We start from the raw sequence: 16410 nt of genomic DNA, 5'->3' as shown, positions 1-16410 counted from the left end.
GGTTGGACGGGGTTAGAGGGTTCGGGGCTTTCGGGGTATGGGGGCGAATGTTCGCGAGGGTGCTTTGCCGGCGGGGTGTTTGTACGTGCGAGTCTCACGCACACCTAGACGGACGCCACGCGGTCGCGCGAGGGGAATCGGCGCCCAAGGACGGGTCTGTTACCGGGATATCTGTCCCAGAAAAATGGTACCGGACTCACGCGACACCCCGTGTCGACGCTTCGCGACGCACTCTTCTACCCCGCTAATTAGTCAACAAATGCCCGCCTCCCGAGAATTTGAAAGGAATCGGAGGTTTTAAGCCACCTTCGCTCGGTGCGGCTCTTTCGATTAGTCAAGCTCTGATCTCTTCGAGGTGTTAATTCAAAGATGATACACCTTTCGCCCGTCCTCGTAATATACCTACGACGTTTCGCATGCTGTGTTACAATCGAATATGCGCAGGATTACACATTTATCTTGTGAAATTAACAGCGTGGAATCATCACAACCTTCAATCAAACCAAGGTTTAATATAAAACAGACAAATAATGATTCGTTGTCAGTCATGTTGTCGTTATTATTCGTATAAGCGTCATTTCTACACCACCGACAACCAAAAACCATTTGTATTCCAACGAAGATTTAGACTTTTCGAGACTCGTTATTATCCATTGGCCATCTGCAACTACACGATGATAGTTATACGGAAAAAAAACGATCACCTTTATGTCCAAAGTTATTCCCAAGATTCATAATTTTGTAGACATTTAAGAACATCTTAACCAATTCCGATTTCGCCAAAAATCATAGAGTTTAGAAAGTGACACTGAGTACAAATGCCGAAGTGCGACAAAATTTCTTGAACACGGTGATAAAGTTCCGTAACGTTTTTCTCAAATTTTTAAGATCACCGCAGATCCTGGGTTGTATAAATTAAAGATTAGCAAACAACTTTTCTCAGAAAATAACTGTCTGACGATAAAAAAAAAAAAAATAAGCCACTGAATTAGTTTGCAGCTTTGGAAACGAACGTGCGACTGGTGTCCAGTTAAGACGTACGCAGAGTAGACGACGAGCATTGGGGGGCTTCCGTTCTCGAATATGGTTTCCTGACGCGAGCTCTGGGTCCTGAGCTCGGCGTCGTCGAGGCGTCGTTATCGGTTCCCTTTTGACATCGGAAACTCGAAACGCCTCGCCGCAGCTGCAATGCTCCTTGAACGAATCTTGCCGAAGCAACGACGCAGCTTCTCGAGTCGAGCTGTCTTTACTCCTCTCCAATTAAAAACGTATCTTTCAAAGCGAGGATAATTCTTGGGAAATGCAGATAACGACGACGCAGGCGACGCGTTACATACCAGAAATTTTTTGTGAAACTCGGTGGTAAACGCCAGTAGATTGGCCACCGAAGCTAAATTTCGAATATTTCATAACACAGAATGTAGTTTCAGTCGCCTATCTGCTGGGGCTTGTCAAAGAATAACACAGAAAACTTTCCGCGTACCAATTCGACTTCCTCATCTCGACGTTATAGAAGCTTCGGCGGTGTACGCAACGACCTATAAATCTATAACGTGAATAAATTCTGCGTCTCCCCATCTGTTTGCCAGATTCTCCTTATTTTAACTTCCAAACAGCACAAAATCCTGAAAGTTAAGTGTAACTGTATGCACGCCGAGGGCCTTTGACGGATGGACTTAAACACTCACGTTTCAACCTGATTACGATCTTGAGCCACACGAAAGCTGCCGATGACGTACCTTGTCTGGCACAGTCGAATCGACGGTCGACAGATTCTCAGCTTCGGTAGCCTTGTCAGTTGCAGATTGTATTATCCGAGTATAGAATTCTCACTCACGTTCAGACTTGAATACAACCACTCTGTCGCAACAAGTACAGTTAGCTAATCGCGTGGAAATATATTCTTCCACTTATTGATGATCGGGTGTGATTCGTTGTGTGACCGTTCGTAATTGGCAAGCCATATTCCATCGGCTGATCCCTAATTATTGCACTTCTCGATAGCTCAACTTCCTCGAGACGCTAAAAAATATCAACGAAACGGTCCGTTCAAGCAAAATCCCAGTGACGCAGAAATTTTGCTCATTGTCAGTGAAGAAGTGCTATTAATCTCGATTTGTCCTCGATCAAATAACAAGTCGTTGTAGCGTTACGTCTAGCAGGGTACAAACGAAGACCCGCCTGAATGGAATACACGAGCATTATCTGGAGACTCTCTACTTGCCGCAGGGGATTTATTTCTCTTCTACTATCTTTTTCACGTTAGCTTATGCGGTGCGTGGCCGTAATTCTCTCTGAAAGGAAACCGCATCAAAGTGTATATTTGGGACGACATACAGAATTGATTTCTAATATTTGAAGCTAATATCGATAGCAATCAAGAGCTGTAACCAGACGCAACGGGAACTCAGAGATGTTCAGAAACACAATTCACAATTCTTTTACTTTTTTGTGCAACAATTAAAGAATGAATTTGTAAATTGTTGATAACACTTCCTCGAGAGTCTAATACGAGCCGATTCATTTATTCGATTTCATTATTCGTCGTTATCGTTATGATCAGTGGGTCGTATCGTGCCGTCAACTTCCGGACGTCTTGAACACGATTTGATACATAATTATGATCCACAGCATGCAGTATTAAAAGGGAGACACAATTTTCACAGGCAGTTATGTTGCTTTCAGTCGTTCATCAGTCTTGCAACGTGCATCGCGCCTAAAGATGCGGATCCGCCTGTCATGCTATCATGACCTCTTGGAAAGCACCAGAGCAAGGGAAGTCGCGTGAAACGCAAGCGGATCATCATTCAGCGTTTCTGAGGAGTTTTCCTCGTGGCGGTATGACGTCTGCCGAGGAGGCGTAATAAATTATCGCATGCAAGTAATCGCTCTTCTGGAATAAGAGTACGTCTGTCGTACGCGTGCAAGGTCCATGTGGATATCTATCTACGTTTGAATAGAAATAGGCGAGCAGTGTTGTTGGTCGGGCGGGAAAAGAGATATGAAACGTAAAACCGCAAGTATGAATATTTAAAAACGCTTCTTTCGGGGTAGTAAAGCAATTTTTTTCACGCTTCTGGCATCTGGCCATCGACCGTTGTGATTCATATTCGCTGGTTACATCGAAGAACACCTAGTTCAAGTTATCTGAAAAAAATCCACGCCATTCGTCAGACGGTTATCGAAACGTAGCGTCTGTTGCAGCCGACCCCTCGACAGCCCACCCGGGATTTCCCGTATCCAAAAAAGACAAACGCATCGTAACACTTTCGAATGATAAATCACCCACCCTGACTTTCACCCTCACCAATGCTCCGCTATAACCTGTAATGAACCCATTATTCCATGGACACGATTAAACGACTCGACTCGCCCTACGCGTAGTTCTATAATATCAGTAATATTTCAAGTTACACGAATTTACTGAAAACGGGAATTTCAAACAGACCTGTTCAATTCTATCCGCATTTCGTAGTACAGGCTTTTTCATCGAATATCAATCAGTTTGCATTCTGCGCTTTTGTAAATCCTCCGGAATATGTTTACAAATTAATTTAACACGTTTCAATCTGATAGTATCTAATCAAAAATTATCGACGCCAATGCTTGAGACCCTAAAAACGCTACGCGTACACGATACATATATGAGATTTGTATTCTCCAGAAGTCGAAGTGTCAAATATTGAAACGGTGAACGATGTTCAAATTATGTTACGACGTTTAGAAGAGTCAAGATAAAACAAACGCGCCCTTCTTGCGAAATTTGCCGAGCAATTAATCCCTTCGTTATTTGGGAATTAGTAACCCTATTTCGTTCACGGCCTTCCTCTCTTTCTCTCTCTCTCTCTTCCCCTCTTTTCGGGAGTTTTCGAGCCGTACGAAGATTTTCATGTTTTTCCATCGAGCGAAAAGAATCCATCCCCACCGCGATGGCGCGAGAAGACTGGTGGCCCGAACCATAAATATGATGTAATAAAAGAAAAATGCTTTAAAACGCTCAAAATGGTATGGAATTAAACGCCGTTATTGGTCGTAAATACATGCCCTGATACATAATGGTACATTTTATATCGCGGCAGCCCGACTGCGGATCTATACCTGTGTTTACGCTAGAAATAACACGTCTCCAATCCCGTTCGGATACCGTGATTTGCATACTTCTCAACAGCCTCTCTCATTCATCGCTACAGGTATTGTGAGTGTCCGTGCGTGTGTTTGTGCGTGAACGTACGTAGGCCTGAAAATATAAAAACACCTTCCGCGAGATCCTTACCTTCAAGAATCTACGGTGCGTAATTTACTCAGGATTCAATCCGACGTCACTGGCTTTCCGTTCCTTTCGCTCTTTGGGCATCCTTCGTACTAATTCCAAAGCTAATGACAAAGTTTTCGCTCCCATTTATCATTTAATATAATATTTTACTCGAAAATCTATGCTGTAAAAGTCGAGATATTATTTATGTATTTTTTTAATAATGTTCGAATCGATTATCGGTTCCTTCAAAATATCAAAGTTACTTTTCACGTCGTTTAACGTACGGCGTGATTTGCATACCAGTTGAACGAATTGGTTTCTAACCAATACTACGGTGAATAACTTTTTGAGTAAGAAGGAGAGGGGAGCAATTAAATTGGAACAGATTAATTAACGGATTGATCAGCTGACAATGAGACATGAAACACACGTATGAAACAACTCGGTAGAGGGATACCTCATTTTTTGAAAGCATGAATCCAAACGATACCAGATTGGAGACAGATCAAACATTTCAATGGCTGTGCTGTAATTTCATTTTTACGGACTTGACGGGACATCGAGCTTTCTCGAAAGTATTCCTTCAAGAAATGGTCTCGTGGAAATACGTAAATAATAAAGTGTAGTCCGATATACTATCGGCCAGTTTTGCTTCCGCAAGTATTAAAACTAGGTACATGAGTTATTCAATATTCGTGGGAAAGGCAATGCAAGCACGAAATAACGAAAAAATGACGAAATCCGATACCGCGAGAGAAAGAGAGAGAGAGAGAGAGAGAAAGAGGAGGGAAGGTAAATTGGACGAGGCGTAACCCGCTATATTTTGCGGCAAGTCTTTTTTTCTCCTATTCAAAAATTAAATGGAAGGCAAGAGCGGCGGATGGGTATATAGCCGTCGTACCACCCGGCGGATCGCTACATAGCGAAGCGACACCTTGGCGCCAAACTCACCCTCTGAGACTTCGCAGACTCACCTCCGTCCCCGGTTTTCCCCAGGCTCACGATCCCCATCCCCGTTCCGTCCCCCACACCCAAGGACTCGACGACCCTCCAGCTATCTCCGAAATCATCCCTTACATTCTGGAGCTAGCGCTATTCTCGAGGGTGGAACGGGTCGAGGTTCGCCGGGGAAGCGAGGGGGGCAGGGCTAGATGTCGCCCGAAGAACAAGAATTCTTCTGCTTTCTCCGCAGCAGCGGGCAGAAAGAACGAATAAGCTTTTCACCCCGAGTCGGAGCACGAGGCGTCCCCGAATCCGTTTCCCAGGGATGCGGTCCGAGAAAAAGCTCTCTGCTTAGGAGGCAGAAGTGTATTTTTCTACGATCGACCAAGGAAAATCTAATCATACGACCTCACGCGAAAAGGGTTTCACCGTGTGCCAACCACGACTGCCGGTGATGTATATTTGAGGGACCGGATCGTGGAAATCGGAACGAACGTGTTACGCCGCGGTAACACGAATTTCGGTTTGCGAAACACGTTTATAAACCCACGGTCGCTAGGCGGCATTCGTTACGTCGTGTCGTGATTCATCAATCATTTAACCGTTTCGCGATTAGACCCACTGTCCGAAACCCAAAATTATTTTTGGCAGGTCGCAGAGGTTTGCAAAAAAACGAGGAACGTTAACTTGCGGTGGAAAAAAATTGTTGGTATATCAAAAGAGCGAAACGATGGGACGCGGCAGACCAAAAATGAACGAATGACACGTACCGGCATTAATTTCTCGTAAAGTGAATAAAAAACTAAAAACACACACGAGTTTAGCGTAGTGTATGACGTGCGAAGTCATTTTTCTCGGTTAGATCGAATGAAAAGAGTTACGGCAAGCAGCGGATGCTTGCTTCCCAAATAAACAATCAAGTAACCGTGAATATAGCGACGTGATTTAGATAATTACCCAAAGTCACTGAGAAACGATGAAAGTAGGCCAAGACAATGAAACCCGACGTATTCCCCAAACAATAATTCACATACCCATCTTGCGGTGCGAAGGGGTGTACCAGAGTCAGATTCGGTCCCCACAGTGAAAATAGCAAATTGACGTTCAACGGACTTGCGACCCTCGCCAGCTATCCTCCCGCGACGTCGAACGGATGCCTGGAGGCAATTGGACGGGAGCAGCGTAATTGGATGGACGATTGAAAGTATAGAACCTACATTCACCCCCTAAAAAGGACCGCTGATTGACCGAGCGCGATTTCATGGCGTATGTGTAACGCGTTCCACATCGGCGACGCGGTCATTTGCGAACTTGCCTATGAGTGGGGTGTAGGTGCGTAGATCATGCACCGTTCGGGGCCACCTTCGTGCAATTCTCAATTTACTGTACTGACTTTTGATCTCTTCAATTACTCGATCCACGGCTAAAATCCGAGTTCGAATGCTTGGTACATTTTGTTATTTGAAAATTGGTGTTCACCTGGATCTCAAAACATCTCTTCACCATTTATGGCCATAATGTTAGTGCCGCCGTGGCTAGTTCGAATGATAACTAAGGCTGAAGGTTGAACTGAGGGTGGGTAAACTTTCCCATCGAAACATTTAGACAAATTATTTTCAACGGCATACGCGGTTAAAAGGGGCGACTAATCCTCTTTTCCCGTACAACACGTCGTTCTAGATTAAAAATAAGCGATTTTTCACCGACCAAACGCATCGGGTATCCCGCAATAGGCATTTCCGGACGCCGTCCTCCGGCGCTCGACCGAGCGAAAGTATATATCGAGAAACCACGAAAAATCCACGAAAAACACGCATCACGGTAGAGGAGGAATCGATAACAACAATGGTGAGGGCGAAGCGAGGCCTCTGGCTGTAAGGGTGGCGGCGGGGTTGGGTGGCAGCCTTATTGGAAGCGTCGGGGATGGGGCAGAGTTTTCCTGAGGGCTGACTAAGGGGCAGTAGGTGGATGGCGGTTGCAGGGGCGGAGGGTGAACGGGGGTGGAAGTAGGCGTGCGGAGGACTCGCGAGGGGGTCGACGGACGAACGGACGAGGCGGCGGCGGAGGAGGAACGGCGGAACGAACGGCGAACAACCGGCGTGGAACGAACGGCGAGAGCGAGGGAAAAGCAATGGGTAAAGTGCGCCAAGGTATATGGAGTTAGTCTCGGGATTCTAGATGCTGGATTCTGCGTGTCGGATCAGAGTTCGGATCATCAGGTCCATTTGACGATTTGTAAGAAACCGATCTATACGTACACGTTATACACACACACATATTGTAGATGTATGAATGCGAAAGTATACCAACGACCGAAAACAGACGTAACGCGTCTGAATGCGCGCCCCGCATCGTTCGAATTTTTTTTATTTTTTTTTTCATCCTTCTCCTTTCCTTTTCTTCCTTTCATTCGGAGTTTCAAGATATTCGCTCTGGCTTCCTTCTCGCTGAACGCCAATTACTTTGTTCTTCTCTACAAAGCGTATGGCTATCACCCCACCTTAAAGTTAGATGTAAGGAGAAATCTTGTGCGTTATCATTCCGATCCTAAATCATTTTTCTTTTTCACTTGCAACGGAGATCTTGACAATTCCGAGTAAGTGCGCAAGATTTTTCTTCGCTTTGCTGCTTTCCGGTTTTTCGGTACATAGACCTGACTTATGAACATCTATCGAGTACCTTTATCTCTTCGTATCGTAAATTTTCGTAAAACAAAATGACAAGACCAACAAAGTCCAATCGCGAGCTGTACAACTTTCGATCACATAGATACTTTACTCTTAATCGTAAAGCAAAGGAGAACCATACTATCTAAACAATTCAGAACAGCACTATACGTAGCATATTTTATATTTCATGTATGTGTTTTTCCATTTTTTATCGGTGTGCATTTCAAATACAATAATAATAATAATAATATTAATAATAATAATAATAGTAATAATAATAAAAATAATAATAATAATAGCAATAATAATCGTGATAATAGTAATATAATAACATATTATATAACCTTAGAAATCCACACTATGTTACAACAGTGTTATATTTACAAAATTGAAATGTGTGTGCTTTGCATAGGGTTTTTACTATAATATTATATTTATATATAATTTAAAGACATTTTTTCACGTTTAACGTTTGCCAAATCTAAACTCTCTAACATATATATTATATAGACAACATCGCGAATAAACTTTTATCGCAATTTTAGTTACAATCTCTATGGCTATACTATTGTTAATTATTATTGTTAATTAAGGCTGGTATTATATGTCATATAATATACAGATAAGCTACTTCCTCTAGCAAAGAGACACGACAAGAATGAAGATTGTTTTTTGTTTTTTTGTAATTTTTTTCGTTATTTTTGAGGCGTATTATACGTAGTATTTGAAAGAATTAATTCAGCCCTAAAATAAGGTCTGTCCTATAACACATCGAAATATATAGGTAGATACGACGACATAAGTATATTATATGTATAGAGATGGAGTTGAAAACCAGCATGCTTTCTCACTAAACGTAACGAGAATATAATTATTATTAAAGATTCAGAAAACTAGTATTTTATACATTCAATAAGTTTTTTCTTTTTTGTTTTGTTTGCTTTTTTTTTTTTTTTTTGGTTTCACTATCTTGTTTTCTTCTATTTCACGAATAAAACCGTATCCCCTCCATTCAATATTTCGCGCGTGGGCTTTTTCCGGATCTCTCAACTTTTGCAGTTAGTGAACTGTGCGGACAAGAAGCTTTCGAAACCCATTCGAGTGTCTAAGATTTTTTCAGTGATATTCAAAACCTTGCTTGAGACGTTTCATAACTTATGTCCTACCCTAGATGCAAAGTAACGCAGATCATTCGTCGTAACTTTCTGTACGTGGAGAATATTTTCATTATAAACTAAAAACAGGAATACTACACTTGTGTCGAAGATATCATTGAACGACGAACACCTATTAACCGGTTCCACTGCATTTTAATGCCCATCAACGTGTGAGAACGAGAAATTATCATATTACTACCATATCATTTCACGTGTCTCGAATTGCGTCGCGACCAAGATGCGAATTGATGATAGTACCAAAAAACTGTGTCAAATGGGATTTGAGTTACCTCCTAGAGAGACAGATAGAATTGACAACGTAAATTAAACGTATGGTAGAGAAACAATAGCTCCTCTTCTACGAAAGTTAAAAACTCCAGACTCAAGCCCTCATAGTTTTTCCTAATGATCGTGAACACGGATATAACAAATGCCACGGGAATTAAAACCTATACTTCTCGGTAGGTACTAGAAAAGAGTTACAATTATTAACACTTCCTTGCGGTGTGAGATTTTTATAAGTAAATTAAAACTTGACACGTTGTGCATATAATTGTTACACTATACCAGATGCGAAATTCAACCTATGATGAAGGATACGATCGAGAAACTCGCTAAAGGGAGAAACCTTCTGTCCTGAAATTTACAAAGAAAAAAAGGAAACGATCCGAAGCAGGTACCGGAATACACTGATTCAGAACCTCTCCGTCGAATTAACCGTAGGGTGTGACTTGAAGGCAAACTCAGGAATGATTTTGGTTTATGATAGAAGGAATCGAGATCCCGGGATGCAGCATCGAGGATGCGAGTATCGAGGATGCCTGCGGCAGGGCGAGGGAGGAAGGGACAACGGCGGGTCTGAGCCTCTCGGTAAGAGCAAGCATCACCTGGCAGTGAAGATGTTGAATGGTGGCGAGGAGGTTGAGGTTGGTGTCGATGAGCCCGGCAGCCGGGGAGAACCTCTCCCTCTCCAGCGCTTCGGTGTCGACGTTATTCGCTACCTGAGCGTCGTCCTCGGCCGGTCCTTCGACCGTCTTCGAGGCGAGCTTGGTCTTCTCGGCGAGTAGCCTCTGCTGGTGCTTCAAGTAGGTGGTGGTGATGGGCAGGCTGTAGTCGATGGGGGTGTCCTTCGGGTCGATACTAGGACTCCAAGGTCGCGCCAAGGGCGCCGAGGGCGGCGGGGACGGCGTCCGACCCTCCGGAAGCATCCGCCGCCTCTTCGAGGACGCCGAGCTCCGGGAACTCGCTCTGTCGGACTCCGGGGTTCGCCGGGACTCGGCGAGGCTCTCCGTCGACGTGGTCGTGGTCGTGATCGTGGTAGCGGTGGGGAACCCGACGACCGGAGGATCCTTCTTGAGGAGGTTCGAGATACTCAGCGGATTGTACTTCTCCTCCTTGTCCTTGACGCCGGTCCTCCCAGCAGCGCTCGTATCCTGCTCCGGCTTGTCCTTCGGGTGCTTCGGGTGCCTGTAATTGAATAGACTTTTCCCTTCCGGGGCGTGGCTCGCTTCCCTGGGTCTTTGGCTCGTCTGGACCGGAGACGCTGATAGGGCGGTGGCGGGCGTCGGACTCGGTGGCGTCGCGGACGTCGCCAAGGGCGTCGTCTGCGACTGGGCGGAGAGATTTGTCGGGCTCGGCGTCCTGGGGCGTCGTTGGCACTCCGTACATCCGAGGAGAAATCTGGTCACAGCTTCGCGGGGCAGAAACGCGTAAGTTTCGGTGATCTGAAACAAGAAGAGAACGGGGGCGACCCTCGTAAACAGTCCTTCGTATTCGCTCAGCGGCGATCGACCGCGACCTTAATGCTAGATAAAGACGAGATGACGCGGAGGATAGCCACGGTTGTCCGGCCTTCGATCCGCGAAAAAAAAACCACTCGAATCGACAGCCTTTTAACCATTCCGACCGCTCATCCGCTGATTCGAGTATTTTGATCATGTAAGTGATCGTGAAAGAAATAAATAAAAAAATGCGTATATGAGATGTTTCCGCGAAAAAGTGACCTGCTACCGTGCATACAGCGTCGTGAGAAAGACGCTGCAGCATCTTTGATCCGTCACGTTCTTGAAATTTCTTAACCGCATGAAAACCCGCCCCCGTTATTATACACGCGTGTTACGAAACCACGGGGAAAAAATCACTTTGATGTCTCTCTCCACCTCGCAGTTATTTTCCCCGTAGGCTGCAGCGTTCTTTACCGTTTGGTAGGAAACATTTTTTTCAGGGGTACGTGAGAGCTCCCGCATAACTTGATCAGAGGACGAGAAAAGATAAGACCGAAGACCCTTGGAGCCCTGGAAACCGACGGTGTACGCCTCTCGCTGTATTCGCAATACTCGCGCATTTCTGAAATGTGTTTACCGTGTCTTCTCTTGCCGCGGTAAAACTCGCGACAATAGATTCGGTTAGGAGTTTCCTCCGGGAGACCGAGACGGACGTACGTACCTACAACCTGCCGGTCGCTCAGCCAAGCTCCCCGGAATGAGATACCATTCAGGAATCGAATCCCGGTGTAACGGAGTCTACATTCGATCTACGTCGTAACCTTATACCGTGCGTACGGAAGCTCTGCACATTCCGCAGGGGAGAATTTTACGACTCGCGAAGAGCAATGTTACAGTGAAATATCCGAGCTCTGAATTCTTCCAACTTGGCAGCGCGGCGGTTCTCCCACTGATAAATTCAACTTTTCCTCCGAATTTCATGGTACTTTTAGGATGGTTGTCGTAACACTTCTGCTATGTTCAAAGTCGCTGCGCTGTAAACGGCGTATGCAAAAAGATTTCCATCAGTTTTCGAACCTACGAAATTGGTGTGGATTTTTTCTTTGATCGTTTGTCGCGATATACTGAATTTTCAAAATTCAAATTCTCCAATTTTGACCATATGCAATTACGAGTTTTACGACGTGAGAATCGAGTAACTTTAAGCTCAATTGATTATTTCTATACGATTCTTTATGCATAGTTTCCTTGCAACCGTCTAAAATACCTCTTCTATATCCAAAAGCACAGAATTTTCTGATCCAATTTTATCGACATCGTACACACTTGCAAACAAGAAAGAGCTCTCTTCTGTTAATTAAGAAATTTTTTCACGTCACGACCTTCGTTACACCTTTTAGCACAAAATTAAGAGGTTTAGAAAATCTGAGAAGATCATGAAATTTCGGCCGATCCTCAACCTCAGCGTTCTCCATCAATTTCGAATCAAACAAACCTATTTCCGTCACTGGATGACGCAGAATGTTCAAAAAACCAAAGAATACTAATAATACCGTAAAAACCAAGTCATACGACGAGAAAGAATGTTACATAATTACATGTGGGTAAATTGTGTTCGATTTGAGAGTCACGAGTGTCGTTATTTCCTGGACCAATCGTCGGTACAAGTTACTACAGTCAGCGAATATGCATATAATTGGTAACCGGTTCGTACCGACAGATTCAAAGTGTGCGTACGTGTAGTTGAACGTGAGAGTTGGTTCCAACGAGTAAAAAGTTAGCGTATCGATAACTTGGAGAACTTGTTCCGTACCTGAATAGCGTAATGCTCGTACGGCAATGGCACCTCCGAATCACGTTTGACGACAACTCCATTCGAGCGGTACAAGACAGATAACGCGGCTGCAAGTTCAACGTCCAAGTTTACGCAGCCGGCTTGTCTCCGGAGGGATTGAAGATCGGAAATCGAGAATAATCGAGTGTACGTTACGGGGATTGAGAAGTCTCCTGCGGGGGCGACGAGGAGGAAAGGATAGAAAGAGAGAGAATCTCGAAGCAAAATAGTTTCACAGCTTCGTCGTTCAAGTGTGCGAGCGTGTAAGCGGGCGCAATGCAACAAGTGTCCTCAGGTTTTGAATCACAAGCAGATCGCGGCCCGCGAGCAAGAGAAAGAGAGAGAGAGAGAGGACGGGAGGGAGGGAGATAGAGAGGGAGAGGAGGAGGATAAAGAAAGAGACAGACACATCGCCCACATTAGAGGGCGCGATATAGAGAGGGAAAGGAAAACGACCGCTTGAGAGAGACGGACGGATGCTGCGATTGGTGGAAAGGAGAGAGACGAGAATGTTTGCGTGAATCTACCGTTGCTCGAATACGCTTTACACGAACGTACCTACGTACAACTTCCGTAAAATGAGAAATGCACCGTCGCTCGACGTATATCGACGCTTCAAGGACTGCTCGGTGTTCAATGCATGAATGGCTTGATACACCGATTCACCGTCTCTCGCAAGTTCTCCTTCGGGAGTCTGTAAATATCTGCGGAACGTCTGCGACTGCGGCATGAATATACTTAGATACGTGTAAACTTCTCCGAAGTATATTATATATTAGCGATGATTCGGGAGTTTGCTTGTGGGGAAACTTCTGGTGAGTTTTTGATGAGTGTAATGCTTACTTTTTCAGTAATAGTCTCGACCCTGCTTCCGTTAGGATAGGTCAGGAGTCTCATACAGCTTTCACTTCAAATAAAAACTTGTATGGAAATAATTTTAAAGCTACTGATACGTGAATTGGCAAATAGTTGAAACGCGTGCGATCAAATTAGACGAAAACTGTTCCCAGGAATAAACCTACTAGAATCTCTCCCTTGAAAGTGGCTAAATATACCTCACCGAAGACTCTAAGGCCTAACTATTTGTTTTACTTCTGTAAAACAAGTTAGAAAAGTCTCTGCATTTTCTCATCCTACGTATAGAATATCTTGTTTTGTTACGACGCTGAAGTTCATAACGTTATAGCGTAGTGAAACAGTGAAAACCCAGTCACTCTTTTACGACTTTTGAATTAGTTCTCGCGGGCTGCGAGTGTGTAGGATAAGTGAGCTTTGATTTATTGGACGCTTTACAATTCAGAAGTTGTAGAATAGTGATGAAATAAAAATATTTAGTTAACTTCATGATACAAACTTCACTTCGTATTTCCTAGCACCGAGATAACAAAGAGAATGAAACTTTTGCCGCGAAATCTGTTAACGTCAAATGGAATATCTTTGTAGAAAGAAAGGAACCATACTCGCGGAAATACCCGACATACCGTGCATGGAAAAAAATGTTGAAACAATTCGAATGCAGAAAAATTTAGAGCAAGATACATCTGTTGGCCTACTCGGCACGTATCAATTATTTGAAACTCCGTCTAGCCGATAATCGTTCTAAGCGTCCTGCCTGCTACCGAGAATATGCACCCATCAAAATTCCAAGGTATGCTTTTCATCCTTGTACAACGTAAAAAAAATTCCGAATCGTGCAACTAATAACAGACCAAGTTTCACGAATTTTTAACTCAAGGATGAAATGTTGAATTGTAAGAAAGAAAAGAGTGATTTGAAACAGTATAGCATTGAACGAAATTGTTGCTGGATTCCCCGTAAATTACAACGTACAACTCTTCTTTTTTCGACAGTCGATATGAATCTTTCAGGCAATAACAAGTCTCGGTATAATATGGAAGCCTTTTGTTAACTCGGTCTTAGGAACGTTCGATCCTACAAATGAAGCAAACCGCAAGCTTCAAAATGGCGAGAAAATCATTTCCAAGCCGCTATACAATACTCGCATAATCACGATGTATGAGCTGGTTAAGTATAAGGTACGCGTATACTGGTAAATTCATTCCATTGATTGAGTTACCGTACGGACTGTTGCGACCTACGCAAGTTTTACAACGTATAGCGCTTCCACGTCCTAGAATAGGTATAAAGATCCAGCAGCCTACGCGCAAGCGACGGTCGAATGTGTCTGTAACGAGGGAAAAGGACTCACCGTCCGGTACGTGCGCTTTTGGCCAGCATGTTTTCCAGGGCGACCCTCCAGGTCGACGTGCACTGCGTGAATGATGTCGAAGAAATTCTCGACGATCGCTACCTTCTTGTAAACTCGTCCAGGCGGTACCGTACCTTCAGCCCCATTCAAGGCCTGCGAATCAAAGAAAATAATACATCGTTAAACAAGTTCGTATCATCTTATTTTTCACCAAAATGTACAGTTGTAAAATTGATAAGAATATTTCCACCGAGAGAGCAACGCTAGGAAAGTTACGAGGACACGAACCGAAAATTTCAATTCCCGGGCTGTTTTTCGCGGGATATTTGAATGGTAATACATATCATATAATGTAAGTACCGTGATCGGCGATACCGCAACGATACCGTACCGACATCAAGCGGCTACGTCGCGAATCAAAACGCGAAGCCGCGCTCCGTAGAGAAGCTCGCGGTACAAAAGCGCCGGCGACGTTAAGCTCGGGTACTAAACTAGGGGTTGGGTTTCCTGCTTTACCGACAGACCGTCGCGTACCGTCAGCAACGTCAACACCCGTTGAGCAATGGAGCTGATTTCGGGTGGTTGAAACTTCCCGAGAAAAGCCGATACGTCAGTAATACAGGAATCTTCCGAACCCCGTTCGGGGGGCGAAAAAGCTTCAATTATTATTGCAGACAGAATGTTTGTCACCATGTGTAGAATTTTTTTTTTTTTTTTTTTTTTGCAACGTCAAAACAGACGCTCGTAAGAGTTCGAGTGGTCAGGCTGACGGTTGAGACGTGACGTGATTCTTCATTAGTACGATACGGGAACTCGAAAGGAGCTCGAATAAGTGCGATTAAAAAAGTTTATAATTTCAACCGCATAGCTCACGGCCCTGCTGCAGGTGACATCCTTCATGTCCGACCTTGTCCAACCGACGATGAATACGATTGGTTGAGAAATGAAAACGCACGAGCGAACAATAGTGTGACGTAAATGGTTTAAAAATAGCCGACTGTACTTCAAGCACTCGACTGGCAATGACGTTCGAGATAACAACAGCTTAACAAAATCCATTCGAATTAATGAAAATCCGTTTTCCCTCTCTATCAATCCCTCTCGTTCTGACCCTTCGCACAAAAGGGATGCGGAGATGTAAATTTTCCACACCGTTGGCCCGATTTGTAAGCGCAAACAGGCTTTTGTACTTGTTTCTATTTTATACGATACGTAATACGTAATTCGCAACAATATGCAATATGCCACTTTGCAAGTTCACAATTGACAAAGTTTCACCTCATATTTTACGATTAAGGAAATAAACAGCCGTTTATATAATTAGTCTTTTAGATAAGTCTGCACACATTTTGAAGACTCACAAATGGTACAAAATTGTTAATCTCAATTTTTTCCCATACGTCAAATTGGGTCAATTTCATAATAAACGGGTGTCTTCGTACACACTTCGAACTTTACGGGTTCAATTTGGAACGAAAGGGCACAAAGAGCTAAAACTTTTTCTCTTTTGATTATCATGACCATCGCTTTAAAAACATAATTAATCTCATACTTGATTATGAGGAGCCAACTTGTCAGTAAATTTTAGGCGGAAGTAATTACTGACGTAAAACTTAAAGG

At 43.9% G+C, this 16410-nt stretch overlaps 1 protein-coding gene across 5 annotated transcripts in view; it reads right to left on the bottom strand.

The window, feature by feature from the left end:
* Nucleotides 1-8130: 8130 nt before the first annotated feature.
* LOC124300457 (uncharacterized) overlaps nucleotides 8131-16410 on the bottom strand; it is a 50766-nt gene continuing 42486 nt past the window's right edge. For 2 of the 5 annotated variants that reach the window (XM_046754591.1, XM_046754593.1), the window contains exons 4-5: nucleotides 14791-14943; nucleotides 8131-10747 (exon numbers count right to left, since the gene is read on the bottom strand). In XM_046754591.1, coding sequence (XP_046610547.1) covers nucleotides 9767-10747; nucleotides 14791-14943 — 1134 coding nt within the window. In that variant the 3' untranslated portion in view covers nucleotides 8131-9766. The remainder of the gene's footprint in view (nucleotides 10748-14790; nucleotides 14944-16410) is intronic. The other 3 variants (XM_046754596.1, XM_046754595.1, XM_046754594.1) reach the window with 2 other exon arrangements.

The sequence above is a fragment of the Neodiprion virginianus genome, chromosome 3 (genome assembly GCF_021901495.1).
Source record: "Neodiprion virginianus isolate iyNeoVirg1 chromosome 3, iyNeoVirg1.1, whole genome shotgun sequence".
Taxonomy (NCBI): domain Eukaryota; kingdom Metazoa; phylum Arthropoda; class Insecta; order Hymenoptera; family Diprionidae; genus Neodiprion; species Neodiprion virginianus.
Note: the sequence above shows the minus strand (reverse complement) of the source record. Positions and strands in the feature narration are given on the sequence as shown.